The 20215-nt window shown below is 43.1% G+C and overlaps 1 protein-coding gene across 11 annotated transcripts in view; it reads left to right on the top strand.

The window, feature by feature from the left end:
• The first annotated feature begins 1482 nt into the window (after positions 1 to 1482).
• The window catches only part of LOC130844810 (transducin-like enhancer protein 4), a 140507-nt gene continuing 121774 nt past the window's right edge, over positions 1483 to 20215 (top strand). For 6 of the 11 annotated variants that reach the window (XM_057721030.1, XM_057721025.1, XM_057721024.1 and 3 more), the window contains exons 1-4: positions 1483 to 2407; positions 3262 to 3359; positions 4449 to 4512; positions 5707 to 5751. In XM_057721030.1, the coding sequence (XP_057577013.1) occupies positions 2363 to 2407; positions 3262 to 3359; positions 4449 to 4512; positions 5707 to 5751 (252 nt within the window). In that variant the 5' untranslated portion in view covers positions 1483 to 2362. Of the gene's footprint in view, positions 2408 to 2777; positions 2955 to 3261; positions 3360 to 4448; positions 4513 to 5706; positions 5752 to 20215 lie in introns of those variants that run through there. The other 5 variants (XM_057721026.1, XM_057721028.1, XM_057721023.1 and 2 more) reach the window with 3 other exon arrangements.

Here is a 20215-nt window from a genome sequence, read left to right as displayed (position 1 = left end):
TAGTCCCTACCACAAGGATGTCCCTCCCCCAGCCTCTGCCTCCCAGACCTCCCCCACCTTTCCAGCCCTAGTCCCTCGCCGTGGCGGACCCGCCATCTCTCGCGCCCCATGTGGCTTCCTGACAGTTTAAACCACGACAAACTCGACTTGCTCATCCAAAATGCGGGAAGATGAGGGGCGGTCTTCGTCCTGCCGATCCGGGAGAGGGAGCATCTCGGGGTGCGCAGGGCCCTTTACTTCCCTGTGCTGGGGGCCGGCACCTAGATGATACTGCCTTCCTGAGGAGCAACTGACAGTCTGCGGGGTGCGGGTGGCTCTCTCGACAAAGTTTCTTTGGGAATCGGGCGACCCCTGTCCCCCCGGCCTCCATCCCCACCCCGAAACTTCACGGTTACGCCCCCCACGACCCCCGGTCGGAGCGTCTCGGGGAGCTTCCTTGCAGAGTTGCTTGGGGGAGACGGCCCCGCTTCGGGGTTAAACGGCAATCACAGCCCCCTCGGGGCTTGGAGAGGCGCCCCGCCCCCCCTGCCCCGCGTCCCCACCCCTCGCCCGGGTCGGCGTCCTGCAGCTCCGTCTCCAGCTCTCAACAAGAACAGGGGCCCAAATCCGCGTTCACACGGAAAATTATGCCGGCTCCAGCGGCGCGTAAAATTGATGTGAACCGAAGTGGGATCGGCGTGATCCTCCCTCTCTTGTCTCAACAGGGGTTTCGGAGCGTTACACAAGGCCGAGCTTGTCTCTTTAAGGAGACATTGGACCCTAATTAGTCCGCATTCCTGGCGCGGCCCGGAGCGAGGGGCCGAGGGTGTTTGGGTCGGAGGGGGGCGGATGGGAGGATGAGACTCGGAAGGAGATCTTCTGACTAGCCTCCAGTCTTACCGCCCCCTCTAACCTCTTTATTTTGCCGCCACCACCGCCACCAACACCCACTTCTGAAGATGCAGCCAGGGCAGCAGCAACAGCAGCGGCAGCCACCGCTGCTCCCAGGCCCACGTTACTTTGATTGACAGCCGAACAAATGTTTCCCCGGTTCGAACGCTCGCGCTAAAGAACCTCAGCCAAGGCGAAGCTCCGCCTTGGGCGGGCCATCTCCGCCCCGCCTCCGCTAACCCCATCCCGTTCCATTCATTGGTCCGAGCCACGGACGACGCCCGGCCCCCACGTGGGTTCCAGCCCGGCCAGCTCCTCCCCGCTAGCTCGCCATTTGTCAGCAGTGAAATGATGGGCAGTAACTCAGAACGGCGATTAATGTTCAGCCACCTCTGATTGGTTGCTGGAGACGCCTACCGCGCCGGGGGTTGGGCGGGGAGCTTGGAGAGAGCCCCAGAGCGGTCGCGTGGCCGGCCGGTGATTGTAGTCAATCTGGACGAATCCTTAGCCGCGGTCGCCGGGGGCGGACTACATCTCCCGGGATGCTCCGCGGTCCCTCCACGGACGGTTGTGAATATGTATCAGAATGTTAATGATTAGCCGCTGCTAAATTTGGTCAAAGAAGTCACCTACACAGAGCGTGTTGTTAGAGCTGTTCTGAGCGGGTGTTTGGGCTGTTGGCTGCTTTCTTCCCCCTCTCTCACACACTTGTATATTATTTTGAGGTGCTGTTCGCAGAGTTTGAAAGGAGAGAGAATTTAAAAAAAAAAAAACCGCAAGCGTTTCACTCTTTTATTTTTATAATCCCCTCCAATTTGGGGTTAAAAAAAAGAGACAAGAAAACAGGAAGGAAGAAAAATAAGGAAATGAGATGTGGTAAAAGAAGCTAAAAGGTGCCTTTTAAAAGATCGTTGCTGTGAGGTGAAAAAAATCTCCAGAGAAACCAAAAAGCACCGCCGAGACCTCTTCCGAACCAAAGGAGTTTGTGTTTGCTTTTAGGAAAGAAGAGAGAGATCATTCATTCGGAGGAATAACAACCAATTAAAAGACAAATAAAAAAAAGTTTGGAGTGGGACGCCGAGCGAGCCAGCGAGCCAACGAGCGAGCGGGAGCGCTGCCGGCGGGCGCTGGGGCGCGGAGCTCGCACTTTCCCGGCCCGGGTGAGCTGCGCGGCCGCGGCGCCGGGCTCGGCGGGCGCGCCTCGGCGGAGCGAACGTCGGAGCGTTGCCGCGGGAGACGCGCGCCGGACAATGCCCGCGGTGGGCCAGTGACGCCCGCGGGGAATGCGGAGCGGCCCGGCCGCCCGCCCGCACCCAGCCGCCGCCGCGCGTTCCTGCCGCCCGCGTCACGCGAGACCCGGCAGGGGCCGGGACCGCCCGAGCCGCCCCTCGGACCCGGCCGGCCGCCTCCGCCGCCGCCTCCTCCTCCTCGAGGCCATTAAAGCCAATGAGCCGCGCGCCTCTGCCCAGCGCAGCCAACTAAATCGGTTTGGATGATTCGCGACCTGAGCAAGATGTACCCGCAGACCAGACACCCGGTGAGTGCGGGCGGCGGGGGCGCGGGCTCGCCGGGCGCCGGGGGATTCCCCGCGTCGCCCCCTGTGCGCCGAGTTGTGTCTTTGGCCGGAGGGGCGTGGAGGGCGGCCTGAACCCCGCGCCCCACTCGGGGAATCGCCCGCTTCCCCCCCCCCCCACTGCCCCCGGGCGCGGGGGTACTTTCGGAGAGGAGGTGCGGAGAGGCAGTTGAGTTGTAGCCATTTTCTTATTGTTGTCTTTGAAGCCCCTGGAAGCCGCGCGGAGCCGTACGCCTTCCCCGCGCCGCGACTCCTGGAGGAGGGGTGGCGAGCGATGGAGGAGGCGCGACTCCGCGCCGGGGCGGGGAGGGCGCCCTCGGCGGCGGCGCGGCGGGTCCGGCGGCGGGGAGGGAGCGCGGGGCGCCGGCCCCTCGCGCCTCGGGCCCCTGGGACCAGCGAGCTAGCCGGCCAACCGGCCGGGGAGGGTGGCGGCCGTGTGCCCCCTCTCGCGACCTGACCGCGGCCCGACGCCATGGCGCGGGTGCCCCCGACGGGCCAGTTTCGATTCCGGGTGCGGAGGCAGTGGGCGCGGCGCGCCGGCCCCTGGGCGCTCGCCTTGGACGAGGGAGGGGAGCGGGGTCTCGAACCCGCAGGGTCCGGGGCGGGCGCGAGGACGCGGGGGCCCGGGAGCAGCCTGCAGCCGGCCTCAGCCGGGCTCTGCGGCCAGAGGAGGGGGCGGGAGGAGAGTTTTAATCGCTCTTTGCCTGCCTGCGCGATGACCCCCCCCCCCCCCCGGCGCGCACCTCGTGGTGTTTTCTCCATCTCCCCACCTTGCCTGTGCTGTGGGCTAATTAAAATATTTTATTGTTGTTCTTTAGGCACCGCATCAGCCTGCTCAACCCTTTAAATTTACAATTTCCGAGTCCTGTGATCGGATTAAGGAAGAGTTTCAGTTTTTACAGGCTCAATACCACAGGTAACGATATTGACTTTAGCTGATCCTCCTGTTTGCTTAGCTCTTGTCTTCCCCCCACATACACACACAACCCCCCCCCCTTTTTTTTTTTGGGCCACCACAAAGGTATTATCATTTTTTCTTGTGGGCAGAAAGGTCAAGTCACGGCCTCTTTTCATTAGGCAGGTATAAAGAAATTAAGCGTTTCCTCCTTTTCCCCGTAAATTAAAAAAAAAAAACAGGCCGAACAATCGAAACTGGGAAGACTTAGAAAACGCTGAGGCCAAACTTTCGATATTGATTTATTGGGGCCAAGAGAATGGAAGGTTGGGAAGATTCTGGGGCCTTTTGACTTCCTTGGTTCTTTATTACTCCGGGCTTGATTCCTTCTCACTTCTTTCTTCTATTCCAGTGAAATACCAAGAGCCCAGAGCCCTGGGCAGTCTCCAAGTAGGCGATTTCATTACTTTTATGCTGAAAAGATGTTTTCGTCTTGAGACAATTATTAGACCTTAGAGTGCCTTTGAAATATTTTTCTTTCGCTGGATTTCCAATGACGTGTAATTCTTATTTCATAAATGCCGGAACCAAAACAAGCCACTGAACCTGATCCACGCCTTGCCCCTGGGTGGTGGTATTCAACTTGTCTCTGTGTTTTGGAGGGAAAAAATAAGACATCATTCATAAGACATGCTTGATTCATATTTTCATTAATCTCTTCGTGGAACATTAAAGAAAAAAACTCCCTTGTGACATTTTGGGGGACTTATTAGTGTTTGGAGATGTAGACATTGATGTCTATTTCCTCGTTTTTGTTGCATTAAGTGAATTTTGTGAATATTCATTTCTGGATGAGATTCTGGAGTTAAATTGACAAGAGGGTTTTTTCTTAAAACAAACAAAACCCCCACATTTGATCCTTATTGAAAGGGCAAGCCCCGGCTGATTCTACTCACCCTTTTCTCTCCTGCTTGTTCTTCAGTAATGAGAGTGGTATTTAAGATAGTTGATTTGGCATTTTGTACGTGATGATTTAGAGGAGGGAATGTGTATTTGAAGGATATAAGTCAGGATCTGCGTTGTACTTAGATTTCCGTATTTCTTGAACAGCCTGAAACTGGAATGTGAGAAACTCGCCAGTGAGAAGACAGAGATGCAGCGGCATTATGTGATGGTAAGAAAACTGTCATAGATTCAAAGTGCCTGTTAGTTTGGGATACCAAAAGCAAGAATACATTCAGATTGCTGGAGGCTGCAGGATAGATCACAGTCGCAGTGCAAGTGCAGTTGAAGTTGTGGGAATGTGACCATTAGCAACCTGTAATTCCAGGTGTTATAACTTGCCTCTGACAACCAGCTTTGATTTGAATTTTCAAAAAATTTAGCTGCATGGGGTATAATTTTCTGTGCTTTGGTTTTACAGACTGAAAAAACAACCTCATTTACATTTTGTTTAGAGTCACAGGCAAAATGTTTTTGTGTTGGTAGTTTTCTTTGTTGTTTTATTGCTCTTGCTCCAAACAGTTTTCACCAGATAATTTTTCAGTAGTGTTAAAATTTGAATGTGTTTTATTTCTTTTAAAGAATGATGAATAAGAAAAAGACACCAGACATCCTTTCAGATTTTCCCTCCCTCGCCCCCCATTCTGTATGTTCCTAATGTGTGTGTATTTGCGTATTTTCAATTTCTGTAGTGTTACATTGGTTTGAGGAGTGTTGTAGTCTCCTGTATAACCGATTTGTTCTGCCAGAATTTCTGTAATGCCAGTTATACTACATGTTTAAAACAATCAGATCTGCTTTTTCAGAAGTATTACCAAGTGTATTTTTATGCTTGTTCATAAAGGCTCCAGAGTAACTTATTCATTTCCTATCAAGGCTTTTCCCTTTGAATGCATGAGCATGAGCAGTGAGCTAAAAATGAGAAACGGAACTCTGAAGCAGCATCACCTTTTTTGAACAGTTCTTGTCAAAACATCAGCATTTGTATGAGACACGTTGTTTTTGTTATTAACTTGCCGGCTGTGCCTAGGAATTAGAGTCCATAGGGTACCAAATTTTCATCAGACCTTTGTGAGTCATCTGCTTGTGATGTATAAAGACCACTGGAGGTGTTAAAAATGCTCTGTTTGAACTTGATTTTCTTAGTTTTGTGAGTTATTCTCTTAGATTCTGTATCTTAAGGTGGCTTCTTCTAGTTTATTAGGCTAAAGGTAGCGGTAGATTGTTCTTCCTGATGTAGCAGCATTGGTAGGATGGATATTTTGGTTTAGGTTATGCTTTTATGTTTGCTTCGGGACTTTTTGAACAAACTAGGGAGATGGTTTGATGAAAGACATGAAATTAATTGCTTTTCCTTCTTTGACAGTATTATGAGATGTCCTATGGGTTGAATATAGAAATGCACAAGCAGGTAAGCTATTATTTCTTTTTAAGCATTTTAAATGACAGTAATACTGTGCACTTTAGAAAGGAAATTGTATGTTTTGCAATTTTATTCTGCACACTTTTGTGGCCACCTGTATTTTAAAAGACTGTAGTGGAGAGAATGCTGTTTTTTCTGGTGTGTTTCCCCATCTTTTTTGCATATTATCCTCATTTTAATTATTTAAGAATGTGATTTAAAGTGTTTGAATGCATATTAAACTTCGTACATTTTCAAAAGCAGGATGCTAAAATTTTAAAATGTTTTTCTTTTGAAATAATTTTGTGTATTTTGGGCATTGCAGATTTGTCTTATAAAAGCTTTTCTTGGAAAATATTAAAAAGTAAAATTGTAAATTGTGTGGAGCCTTCCTTGGCTTGCTGTGACAGAATGGATAGAGGGTGAGCTGGGAGGATCAAAATGAAATCTGTGGAGCTACAAAAGAAATTGATGTAAATTCCTTTTACTGGTCCCCTGAGGCTGCTTAGTTGGGTTTTACCAGGAACTGTAACTGTTCCTTCCAAAATGTGTAGAGAGTACATGAGCCTGATAGGAGGACATGATAAGGTTCAACACCAGGTCTTGAAATCTAGCAATTAGTTCAGCCAAAAGAAAAAAAAGAAAAAGAAAGACAGAAAAAAGCTAATGATTAGTCAGAAAGTGTTGATAAGTATGACTGAACCAGACTTTTTTTGCGGGAGACTGAATAAAATGGTTTGGTTTAAGTTTCCTAGAAAGAAAAATAGCATATATGTATAAATATTGTTTGGCAATAGTAATTCCTCTAGGAGGCATTTATTTTTAGTGATCTCCTAGTGAAAGTGCTTCAGATCTGTCTTATCAATCATTTTGGAATAGGTGTGCATGTGTTTACTTGCTGGCAAAAGATGAGGGAAAACTTAATGCTTTTCATCTCTTATTTATACTCATGGTGGATGTCATTACCTTCTAAGTTTAAAAAATATGAAATGATCATGTATTATTAGGCCTTTACTACTTATGGATTCCTTTCTTGGTATGGTTAGTTATCACATACTTGAAACATACTCAGATCTTTAAACGATGACAATTAGACAATAAAAGCAATCAGACAGTGTTTGAAAACAGAAAGTTGGGGGGAAAATGAGTGGTCACACTGAGGACTTTTTATTTCAGATAGTTTTTTTTTTTACTTCATGTGCTGTTTGGTTATGTCAATATTAACGTGATAGTATAGTTTGCTGCATGTTAAAATTCTTATTTTGGCATCCTTGCCATTTCTGTTTAGATAAGGAATGTAAATATCTCCTGCTTAAACAAAACCCATCAAGTTTATGGATGGGCTCCCCTTTGCTCTACCTTATAGGAGTAAATTATATGAGAGATATTGTTTGTTAATTTTCCTCAACACATGTGGTTTTAGTTCTGGATCTTGTACATGTCTTTTTTTTTGGCCTTCATCTACCACCCAGTGCTAATTAGTGTCTTTTTAAAGATTGGACCAGATGATTAGTGTCCCTTTATTTTCTTCTCCTGTATGTTATTTACCATAACCACTTAGTTTCCAGATCTCTTTATACTGTTTACAATTCTCGGGGGTACAGAGCTTGTATGTATTTCTTTTAGGGGGCAGGGGGCGGTATGTGAGATCCCTTAATTGTACACATTTCATACTTCTGTAATTCTGTCATCTTCTTGTCCAGCTGGCCTCAAATGCCATCCATTTAAAATTGAGAATGGAGTACATTTTCCCTTTTTTTCTCTTGCTTTTAAATTCAATCATATCAAGAATCCTGAGGGCAGTTTATCACATTATGAAATACAGACAGCCCTGCAAACCACCTACTTATTATATTTTCTTTCTTTCCCCCCTTAAGCACAGAGGCATATCTGTCTTTATTTGTTTTCCTAGGCAGACAGCCTTGGTTCCTCTTGGCCTCTCTTCCAGATGCACTAGCTGGATACCCTCGTAATGGAAAGCAGCAATAATGTAGGGAAGTTGCCCTGCGGCATAATTGGGCCTAGTTCTCAAGATCAGGTTAGGCTTATTCACTTATTAGATTTGTGTCTCTGAAGGGTTCAAGAGTAGGAGTCCCCAGAGTCCTTGGAAGTACCCTAGTAATTGGTGGCCCTGATATTTGAAACCTTTGTGTATTTTTTGGTTAATGCTCCTGTTCTTGGCTGCTGCCAGCCACAGAGTATTTATTTTTAGAGAAATTTTTCATTGGAACAGAAAATGATGGCTGTGATGGAGTCATGACTCTGTGACTTAGCAAATTGATTAAAGAATAAAAGCACAGAGCAGTGACAGGCAGGGTGGGGGGTCCAGTATTATGGCCCCTCCCCTTTCTGTGTGATGCTCATGGTCAGTTACCCTTTGCTGGTCCTGATCGAGGCCTATAAAGTGAAACCTGTGGGGAATTTGTCATTCTGAAATGAAAGCTAATGTAATTAGTACCAATTAAAGTACATTTAGTAAATTGGATTTAATCTTAATTAAGCCTGCATAATGTTGCCAATTTTTAACAATTATGTTTGAGAACATAATTAATTTAAATTTTGGTAACTGAGTAAATAGCATTAGTCTGGTAGAATTAGTTGATTTTTTTTTTTAAAGGGGAACTTAGTGACATGACATGGAATTAGAACATAAAATATGAATCTAATTTCTGGTAATCTTTAGTAGGATCGATAGAGCTGAGCAGGTGAAGCTGGGAAAAAACCCAGAAAGGTTAGAGTGGAGTGTTCTAGTCTAAAAAGTAAGTTAATGTTTTGCCACTGTCTTAAGTTCTGGCATGAAAGTGAAGATGACAAATGCGACATGGTTAGAAACGGCACATGTTTTATTGTGATATCTTCAGAATGGAATTTTTTTAAAATGGAAGAACATTGGCCTTTATTCCTTAAGGATTTCCCTAAGTTTGTTTTTTGTTTGTTTTTTGTTTTGTTTGTTTGTTTTGGATGGGACAGGTAGACTGTAGTTTAATTGTTACTTTTTTTTTTTCCTGCTGATTGTTTTTTGTAAATACAGTGTAGCTTCTAAATGGGTCAGTGACCGTGGGCAGAACAGGGTGATGCATGCAGTTGATAACATTGCTAAATGCTGCTTGTTCCCATCCTTCACCTGTAATGCTGTAATTAAAGGAGACTGCCCTGATTTAATCTGATTTAATCTGACAGCGGCAGTTACCACTTTAAAAAGTGAATATTGGTTGTAGATTAGGAACAAATGGGTATGTAAATTCGACCTATAAGTGTGTATATACAATTGTTATTTTTTTCAAACCAGAGCAAGAGAACTCCTGTTTCACTACAAGCCATGTAAATTTTATTATGAGACTTGGGCCACAACCATTTGAGTGCTGCTAAAATATTAATTGAATAGAAATGAAAGGGCCTTGCCAACTGATAGGATATCATAATCATAGCCTCTCTGGTCGATGGTAAATGATGATAAATGACATTAGGAACCTTTTAGCAAACTGTAATAACTACAAGGAGGGAAGCAGTATGGATTTGCATTATATCTGATACCCTCTAGTACCAAGTGGATTGCCAATACTGCTTGTTTAGCATTTTCTAAGGGCAATAGGATATTGATTTCTGACTTACAAGGAACAGCTCTATTTTCACCATTGAAAAGTATTGCAGGTTGTTAAGAAGAAATTGACTTGAAGAGGCCGACTGCTGCCCATCATGGAGCAAATAAAGCAAAACTGCCGAAGCATGGTGGAGCAGCGAGACGGGCCCTCAGCAATTTGTTGCTATTAATTTACCATGCTCGACAGCAAATCAATCGGCATCTACTTCATCTGCTGGAGAAAATGCTGTCCAGGGCAGATAAAAGGCTCGGCATGGTACAGAGAATAGACTGGATCGGCCAAAAGGAGGCTGCAGTTAATGTGTAAATAAGTGAAATCAAGGCCACAGTTGCAGAGGAAGCTGTTGTTAATTAGGTTGGTGCTTTTTCGTGAACTATTTTAGAAAGCAGCTGAGGATTTAGAGAGTAAAAAGAGGTTTATTGAGGTTGAAGTAATATACGACTGGCATGGCATTCCAGCCTTGAGTGTACTTGATTCTAGGGTGCAGTAAATTTATTTGGGGACAGTGCTTGCAGTGGAAGTCAATTTGTTTAGAGTTCTGTTTAGACCATATTTCCCATGAGAAAACTTTTTTTTGGAGCATTACTAATTTCTTGCATATCTCTTGTCTTAGGTTGTATATGCTTGGATTTGGAGGAGTAGATGCAGGAGTAGGTGTTGGAGAATGTGGGCAAAAATGTGGCTGTTGTATTCTTAGGCAGTGACTATTTTTTTTCAGAAATGGATGTGATTGAACTCTTGTGTAATAATGAAAGTGAATTATTGAAGGTGGGATGTTCTACCTGAAAGTACCTAATAAACCAGTGAGAATTTTGCTTGCAGAACTTTCTTTTGCTGTATAAATATTAGGAAATAATAATCTAGAGGGGCTGAACAGTGATAGACACTGCTAGACTGGAAATTCTCAAAGAGACATTACAAGTGAAATTTTGATGATTGTGCAAAAAAACTCCAGATACAATTAGAGCATGGTGAGAGGTGGGGTGCTTGTGTTTTTATTTGTTTTTCATTAAGGTTTAAAGCCACCTTTTCTAATTTAAGATTACTTATCCTTCAACAGTATGCTGTAATTAATATTAACCAAATGGAGGTTATCAGTAATTTTTCCCTGCCTCTCCGATTTGGACATTTTGGAATGAGGGCCAACTTAAGTGTTATTTTGTAAGTCTAGGTATATGTAGGTTTTAATTACATTTTTTTCCAAAACTGAGAGGATCTAGCATTATGATGGTTCATACCAAGGGGCGGTGCCTTGGGCAGGACCTGTGGAGCTGTCATTTTACATGTGCCAGGACCTGTGTGACAGGACCTTCAAGAGAGGCAGATCTGGAGGAGGAAATTTAACCTGTCAGGGTATGTGCATAATTAGCACATGGATTGCGTGGGTTTCCCCTTTTTCTCTTCTTGCATGTTTGGTTCTTAATTTTCTTTCTGAGGTTTTATAGAATATCTGAAGATTTTTCACCTGAAACAGTGATTGTTGAGTGGAATTGGAATTTCCTTTCAGTGGATGTGAATGTTTATTACATATCAGTTTATTACTGATCTGGGCCCATTGCCAGAATTCTTTAATTCTCACAAAGATCCTAAGAAGGGGATTATGTCCCATCAAAGGATGATTAAACAGGATCAGATCTGCACAAGGTGATATAGTTATTAAGTAGTGGATTCAGGACTACCTGAATTAGATGAATTTCCCTGGAAGGGTGTTTCCTGGGAGATGGGTCTGCCTTGGGTTGGAGTGGAGAGCCCCTGGGAGTCTGGGCCAGTCCTTGAGCCACTGAACATCAGGGTTATACCCAGACTCCTGCAGCTCTTCCCAGAGTCAGGGCCAGAAGGCTTGGCCTGGGCTCTCTCTCCATCCAAACTGCTTTCAGTGGGTAAGGGTGAGGGTTGCTTTCACTTGGAGTCTCCCACAAATGGGGCCAGGAGAGCTGCTTTTTTATCAAGATGAGTTTACTTCCTCCCTGTGTAACCTATTTCTCATTTGTTTACAAACTTGCTTTTCCATTTAACTTTTATCTTTTCCTTGTGGCTTCTAAAACTATGCCTGAAGACAAGGGGCTGTTTGTTAATCACCATCTTGTGGGTTTTCGAAGGGGGAAGCTGGGAGGGGAAAATGTGATGTTTTGTGGCTTCTTTGTAGTTCAGAAAGAGATTCTTAGATACAGGAAATCGCACACAACTCAAACTTTTAAATGAAGGCAAATGTTTTGCTTATAAGTTGAAAGACTTTCTTTGCAGCATTCAAACAAAGGGATATTTCCTTTCTCACTGCCCCTTAATCCCTACTGGATATTGCTTATTTTTGTTTCATATATTTTATTTGCTGGGCAAAATTCTTTGTATCCCAAATGATACCACTTTGAGCTGGGTTGGACTAGTGGACCGAGGGATAAGATGCATCTTTTTAGGTGCTTTTCCAACCTCAGTGAAGCCGAGATAGTGCAGACACTGACTGGCCCATTGTTCTTCCATTCTTCGTTTGTCTTTCCTAGAATTTTACTTTTTTTTTTCTTTTTCTTTTTGCACTATAGAATAGATAAAATCAGTTGGGAATTAAATGTTTCAAATGTGTATTTAGAAGTAATTTGTGTTTGTTTTTAGTGAGAACTTTTTTATTTGACAGGACTGGATAGACTGGTTTATCACTCCAGGATAGCAATAATGTATTTGATGGCTACAGAGCCAGTGAAAGGGATGTGATTTTTAGAAGATATTTTCCCTTGATCCCTTCCCACACCTCCTCCTAAAAAACTCGAGTACTTTAGCTGTGGTGGCAGATCCAGTGGTCTTGTGGCTGAGTTACGATCAGTTTTGTGAGTTGGGCTGTTAGAGAAAAGCGGGAGGCAGCGTGTGTAGGTGTGGTCAACTGAGTATTTACACTGATAATGACAGCTTGCGAGACTTAGGACTTGTTTGGAGTAAGTTCATTGCAAACAGAGTTCATGAAATTATCCACTCTAAGGGGGAAGGGCCTGAGAAATTTTAGTCAGAAGTGAAAATTAGAGTCGTTTTAACTCTGCCTTAGTAACAGCTGTCAGTGGTAGTTGCTTTCCGTCTGTAAAGAGGGATTTAGCTGGCATTCATCAGCGCAAATCTATATGCCCTCTCTGTTTTCATTGGACTTGACCCAGCGTTTATGCCAAGCTTTTGCTGTTTCTCTGCCACCGAGCCCAACTTTTCCTCAGAGAGCTGCCGTGTGTGACTGTACTCCGTCCAGGGGGACAAAAGGAAGGTGTGGATTTTTTTAGCTGGTTGGTCAAAGAAGTGGAAGAAAATACCCTCAGACGCCCCTCAGGTCCTCTGCCATCTGGTGCGTGGGTCACTTTGTCATCATTTTTGAGGATTTTGCCCACAAATACTTCACAGGTTGCACTGTGGAGGGAGCTTCTGTGATGGATGGAGAGAAAGGCTGGCTGCTGTCCTGGGCTCCTCCTACAACCTGGCCGGCCTGCTGCGCCTCAGCCCCCGCGGCAGCCGTTTCTTGCCCTGCAACTTAGGCTTGAGGGGCTGAGGCAAGGAAGATGGATGCTGACTTTCTGATATCCTAGCAAGCTGATTTCACTTAATTGTTATTATTCTAATTAGGGTTCTGTTCTTATTTTCTAAATATGTATTCTGCTTCTGAAGGTCTGTGGGTTGTTTTGGTTAAAGAATTTCAAAATGCAACGAAATATAACTGGAAAGTAAAATAATTGTAGAAATTATGAACACTAGTATCCTGTAACACCCTTTCTTTACAGAGAGCTTAAGGCGTTTTATATGTTCTCCTTAATCTTCCTGATGTTCCTGTAAAGCAAGTAGCAAGCTTGGATCCATGTATTTATTTAAATAGCTTCTGTCAGTGGAGTACCCGACAGTTTGCCAAGCAGTGTCATTCCACTGGCCTCCTTGAACAGATGACACCGAGGCTTAAGGGCTTAAGAGACTAGCCCAGTGTCACGGTACAGGAGGATCAGCATGTGGGCAGGGAGACCAGGGTTCACGCGGGTCAGCGGACGCCCGAGATGGCATAGCGAGAGTTGCTGGCAGAAAAGGAAATCGTAGGTTTCTTGATTTCCCTTCCAGGGCTCCCTTCACTGACCATGCTATTTTCAAACAGCAAATAGTGTGCTTGCTTCTGGAATGTTCTTGGCTGTATGCAACATGAGACGGGAAGATGGGGATGCTACCGGCCATCCAAGAAGTGTTAGAGTGTCGCTCTAGCTAGAGACCTGATCTGTGTGTTTGTGTATGAGCACAGAGCCTCCTTCTCCTCCCTGCTGTCCTTCCAGAGTCCAAAAGGGAGGCTTGGAATCATAAATTAAAATACAAACCCTAGATCCACTTTCAGCAGAGTGCTTAATGAAACTGGCTGTTTTCTCCTTCCTAAAGTATACTGTGCAAACACTAGATGTAAACTTGTTTCTTGCCAGTCTCCTCTCTCCCATGAGAACGTAAGGTTCTATAGGAACAGAGGTGTTCTATGCCGTGTCCCCAGTGCTGAGAACTGTGCCTGTCACACAGTAGGTGCTCATGAAATATTTGGTGAGTGAGGGAATCCTTACATTCAGATCAAGCTAGCCAAGAATATGTGCCATTTAATATTTTTAAGGGCACATTGAGGTTGTAGGATAACAAACACTGAGCTTCCAAGCCTAGTTAGGCCTGTGGTGTCTACTTGTTAAATCTGTGGAAAAATGACAGGTGGAAAGACGAAGTAAAAGCAGCTGAGCTAGGTTTGCTTTTTAGGAGTCAGTTAGGCTAGTTAAAGTATAATATATGTATTTTAGCATGTGGAATTTGCCTTCTTAAAGATGAAAACATGACTCTTTACTAACTGAATTTAAAATTCAGTTTGAACATCACTCTATCACTAGTCAGTGTGTGTCTGAAGAATTCTTTTACTATTAATAGGTCTGTGTACGTGTGGTTTGAGTGAGTGTGGGGAGGTATTGATCTTAGCCATACTATGGTATGTTTAGCCAGCTTCTCTCCAAATCGGTAAAAATGCAAGCTTCTGGTTCGAGAGACAAGAAACTTTGAAGATATCTTAGTTTTTTATTGGTGGAGATGGTACCATGTCGTTACAAGAGTAATAATCATAACAGTAAGTGATTTTAGAGAGTTTGTTGTGCAGGTAATATTTTACTTAATCTCACAATAACCTTATGAGGTTATTACTGTGTATTATTATTATTTCCATCTTCTATATGAGAAGGCTGAGACACAAAGAAATTAAATAAGTTCTTGAGATCAGCCAGCCAGAAAAATAGATCCTGGGCTTGGCTCAATTTCAGATCACTGGTTTGATAGATATTTCTGTCAAATCTCTAAACATTTCAAATGCTGTGTTTGAAATACTCTACTACTTCCCCCAAAGCACTTTGACTGAGTCAGGAGATTCAGATTCTAGTCCTGACCTTGCCAGTAACCAGTTGTGTGATATTGCTGAGTATCTTAACTTCTCAGGACTGTACTTTTCTCAGCTTAAAATTAGAGCGTAAGTGAACACTGAGAGCTTTTTTAGTTCCTTTGGTCTAAAATGACTGTTTGGTTTTGGTTATTTTCTATGACCCAGTGAACAGACATGAGACTTCTTAGTCTCAGAAAGTCCCTTTTAACAACTGTTTTTGAGTTTGTTTTTTTTTAAGCCCAAAATTAACCTAATTAAGCTAGGAATAGAAATGGATATTTATGTAGTACTTTATATTTCACAAGGTACTTTCTCATCCGTGATTTTATTTAGGCTCCAATAATGTTGCTAAAGCATTTTCCCCATCTTCTGGATGAATAAAATGAGACTCCAATGTTAAATGACAAAGTCTCTCAGTTAATTAGTGGATGGTTCAGAATTCACTGGTTCTCTTAAGGCCATCATTCAGGTGGAGTAATGTTGATGCACAGCTAGAATAGCTATTATAAAAACATGTAATATTAAAAATGTGGTTTTTTTTTTTTTTTTGGTTTTTTTTTTTGGGTGGCAGGGGTCACACTGCAGGGATTGTGGGATCTTAGTTCCTCGACTAGGGACTGAATCCGTCCCTGGCAATGAAAGCACCAAGTCCTAACCACGGGACTGCCAGGGAATTCCCCCAAACTATATGTATCTTATATGTATATAATATAATTCCAGTGCTGCTTTAAAGTGATTAGCTTTTATGCTTTTCCCTGTGGCATATGTAGTATTAGGAAATTTAATCATGCAGCTTCTGAAATCACGTGAATTATAATGTGATCCAGTAGTTTTCTCCCGAAGTGTTGAGGAGTATATATGTAGTAGTTTATTACCTGTTTTGTAATTAGCTCTTGGGATTAGTTACCCTTCCAGAATCCAGTGCAGATGTTAGTTTCTGTAGCTAAGGTTTACCTTGATGACACTCAGGGTAAAGCAGGCCTGGACTGGCATACAGTGAACTTGAGATCTTAGGTCCTTGGGTTTCTCGCATTGTCCTTTACTTAGAGAAGGTTTGGACTTTTCAACTTGGTTTATAATAAGTTAATTGTAGGTAAATAAAAGAAGGGGGAAATGTATAATCTTGACCTTTGATGAATCGAGGACATAGTAGAGATCAGGTTCCATCCCTAAGGTATAAGCTCCAAAAGAGAAGAATGTGTTTTGTTACTCCTGTATTTCTGGCATCTGAAACAATCTTTGGAACTTAAAGGGGAGGAAATGCTGCAACAACTGAAGGGATGATTTAATTTTTCATTGCACTGTACTTCCTATGGTAGAGTGTCAACCACCAGTATATATAAGCTTTGTTTCTGAGCTCTTAGGCAGGACTCATTTTTATGAAGAGTAACAATGTCCTCAGTAGGCAGTCTGAGGTTTGGAGTTCTCATTGTAGGTCTGCCACAGACCCTTCAGCTGGCATTTGGGCAGTTTTAAAATTTAAGATTGGATTCGTCTTCAGATGAGTCATTTCTAAGGTATCTTTAAACTCCATCATCATATGATTTTAAAATGACCAGCATTAGCAAAAGGTTTGTCCCAAATTTCATTGCTTTACAGTAGCGGCATGCCATTCAATTAAGATTTTGAATCAATTTTACACATAAAATATTATTATTTTTTAAGAACCTTACTTTGAGCAGTTTTAGGCTATTGCCAACAGAAAAACAAAAACCCCGAATATTGTCAATGTTTTACAACCTAGAACCATGTGCTGTGTAGCTTATGTCATAGGTATGTCTACATCTTGGAACATGTCCTCCTTTGAGTGTATCAGTGGCTCCATGTAGTTACAGATTGTCCATATGTGTATCTTGGTAAATATTCATGATAATAATACCAATTAATGTTTATTGAGCACCTACTGCAAATCAAGTGGTGCACTAAGTGCTTTATTGATTTAATTCATAACCCTTAAGGAAGGGATCTGGTTGTCCTTACTGTGTAAGAGGAAGGTAAGGTAAAGAGAAGCTAAGACACTTGTCCAGGGCTTTCTAGCGAGTAAGCTGCAGAGTCAGCCTGGCATCAGAGCCCAAGTTCTGAACCACTGGCAATGCCTGCCTCCTGAGGGACCATTTTAATATGGTAAGCTTGTTTTGGTTTTGGTGTCTAAAGGTACATAGTCCACTGTGTTCTGCACACAGAGAGCTTAAGTGTTACAAATAATAGTGGGTCTACTTTTTTGTATCTATTTGTATCAGAAAAATGCTTTTTGTATTCAGAGCAGTAGGTTCTTTGCCTCCTAAGCCTTGCTGAGAAGTGGTGTGGAGGGAAGCAGTCTTCTTAATGGAGGCGGCTTTCTCTGCCCATCCCTTGCCCTGGCTCTGCTTCACCAGCCATACAAGTGAAGGAAACCCTTTTTTTTTTTTTTTTTTTAAACCAAGTGGAAATAGCTTTGGTCTTCAGATTCAGTTTTTAATTTGCAGAACAATTCCTTTCTGTTTGCTTTGGGACTTTTTGCTCTTGTAACCATTGAGTGGAAACATGGGTTGGGGTTAGTTTTTCAGCCAGGGCTGCAGGGCCATGCACACTGCCATGAATTGGTTAGTTATTCCAGGTTGGGGAAAGTAGTATAATTTTTTGGTGGACAGGTGCACTGGGTTAGTGAACCGATCATTCATCTTTATTGAAGATTGCACTGCTGGCTCGTGGCCTGATGACCACAGGCCTATAATTATTTTTGTATTTATGACCATGAAACTTCTGAAACAGGCACAGTACCTTTCATAACCACGTGGGACTGTCCAGAGGACTTAAAAACTGTTGAGTGCCTGCCTAGGGTGAGAATTGGAATGGGGGTCCTTGGTTGGGTTTTAAAGTATCCACAAAATCCTTGAACTTATATGCAAAATTGTGTGCCTTTTTCTGTGGGAGAGGAGTTCTTAGTACTCATTGATCCAGTGAGGAAACCTGAACCCAAAAGGAGGAGTTTGGGAACTATTTCTCTAGAGCAGTGATGTCAAAACAGGGCAGTTCCTTTCTCCCAAGAGCATTTGACAGTACCTGCAGATATTTCCAATTGTCACAACTCAGAGGTGCTACTGGCATCTAATGAGTAGAGGCTGAAGAATCAGCCTTCTCTGGCTTCTCTAGTTAATTACATCATTTCGATAGAACCTGTCAAATCATATGTGTACTTTCATGTTTTCTTCTGCTGTTCTCATGATGATAAGCAAAGTAGGGTTGTTGGTGGTGGGTTCTATTTCAAGTTCAGAATGAAAATGTCACGTGGTCTTCTGTAATCATCTTTTTCATTGGAAATTTCTTGTTTTAAGCGAGGCCCAGTTGTCTTGGCTACCCATTGAGGGTCCCAGAATTAGTCTTACTTTTAGTTCCTTTCTGTGTAAGTTTTTCAGAAGTGTCGTCCTTCATTAGCTTTCTTGTGTCCATGCTGAACAGTCCCAATATTTCAGCCCTTCTCTGGGATACCTGTTTGGTTATCACCAAGTTAGGATAGACTGGGCCATCTGAGAATTCAGCATAACACCTTGGCCTGATCTATCCCAGCTGAGAAATTAGGGCAGATCTTGCTACAAAAAAGTCCTGCTCTTTCACTTAGCTTCTTGGTGAGGTCAAAGTGCATTGTGCTTGTCTTTGTCTAGTCCTGATCACATTGTGATAAACAAAATGGAGTCTGGAGTTTTCGAAGTAGCTTGTGACTCTAGAGCATGGGTTTATTATATTTTTGAATATTTGGGCACCGTTCAATGAACTTGTTTTATTTGGGCTTATTTTCCCCCTGCATATTCCGTTGTGCTGTGCTATGAATGTGGGTGACTATTTTAAAAGCTTTTGATTTTAGGGAGTCGGAAGGTAGAACTCTTGCCTCCATGAGATTCTAATCTTTTAATGGCATTTAGACCAGTGTGAACAATACATGAGTGTGTGGTGATGGCACAATTGTGACATAGGTAGACGAAGAGGAAGTCTTTCTGGCTTGCAAGTGATTAAGAATCCTGTTACAGAGGATGTAGGGATATTTTAGTGGAACCTCAGAGGAGGAGGTTCTTGCGCAGGAAGAGAGGAAAGGGGAGGATTCCAAGTGGAAGGTACAGAGTTAAGAAAGTATTGTTCATGTTCAGGTGGTGGTTACCATTCCCAGCTTGATTGAAAGAGAAGGGAATGGTTGAGGATGTGGGTTTGGGAAGCATTTTAGAAGGCCTTAAATACTAGTTCTATTACATGGGCTGTGGAGGGAAAACATAGGAAAGACAATGGGGCAGACACTGTGTTTTGCTAATTTGCTTTATTCTTAGCAACTAGCATGGGGCCTGGCAGTAAATGTTCAATAAATGTTGGTTGAAATGATTTGAGTGGAAAGGGACATGAAGGAGAGAGGCCGGGTTGAAGAGGTGACATGTACTGGAAAGGAGGAACCCAAGTGATCCTGCAGCTTGTTGAATGAGGGGTGTGGAAATGAACAGAGAAAGGCCTAGACATTGACGTCTGCAGACTCTCAGAATCAAGGTACCATTAATAGAAAAAGAGACTGTGGAGGGGAAACTTGGTCTTGATTATGGCTAGGGGATGAGGTGCCTAGGGAGGAGGAGGGAGTGCTAGAAGGGAGAGGAGGCAAGGACAGGGAGTTTGTTGCTTCTCCTCTGCCTTTATATTAGCACCTTCCCTTCATCTCCTGCCAAATCTATATTCCTGCCAAGAACCTCAAGGATTCTTTTTCAGCAAGATTTGTGTTTGTGCCTTAATTCTATACTCACACCACAATGGACTTTGCCAGGCAGCTCTTTGTGGGCAGTGGTTTTAGAAACTTACCATTTTAAGGAAGATGTTTGACCTTTGTGTTAGTGTGAGAAATTCTCTTCATCATTTTGCTTGGTTACTGCCATTACCTTTATATAGATACAATAGTGGGAGTTTGCAAATTAACTGATTTTGGCTTTTTTTCCTTTTAAAGTTTTTTTTTTTAACATTAAAAATAGGTACAGAATCCTTTAAATTATTCATTAGCTGTGGAAACTCTTTGCTCCAGTCATTCCGTTCTTCTGTTGCTTTTTAATTTTTCTATCATTTTCTATCAACAACTGTGGATAGGTCAGTGATTCTTTTATCCTTCTTGGGTTGAGAAATTTTATGTAAACATGAAAAGTCTGTAATTGTCTTGAGAAACTAGTATATTTCAAAAGAAATAATTACTCCCATTGTCCATTATGTATGAGCTAAATACCAAAATTACACTGGATGCTGTAGTCAATGTGAATTACATGTGTGGTTAATTTTCCTGTTTTCCTAAAATGAGGCATATTCTGTATTTTAAACTTGCCCCCCCCCCCCCAAGACACTTGTCTTAAGCTGCTGTAGTTGAGTGAGAACAGCAGTGATAGTAAGGAAAGTTAAGTAAACGTGAAATTAAAAAGGCCATAGAGTACATTTTGGTAAACCAAAATATTGCTTGGTGGCATAAAGCCACAGATCTATT

The sequence above is a fragment of the Hippopotamus amphibius genome, chromosome 2 (genome assembly GCF_030028045.1).
Source record: "Hippopotamus amphibius kiboko isolate mHipAmp2 chromosome 2, mHipAmp2.hap2, whole genome shotgun sequence".
In the NCBI taxonomy this organism is placed as follows: domain Eukaryota; kingdom Metazoa; phylum Chordata; class Mammalia; order Artiodactyla; family Hippopotamidae; genus Hippopotamus; species Hippopotamus amphibius.
This window is presented reverse-complemented; position numbering and strand designations above follow the sequence as displayed.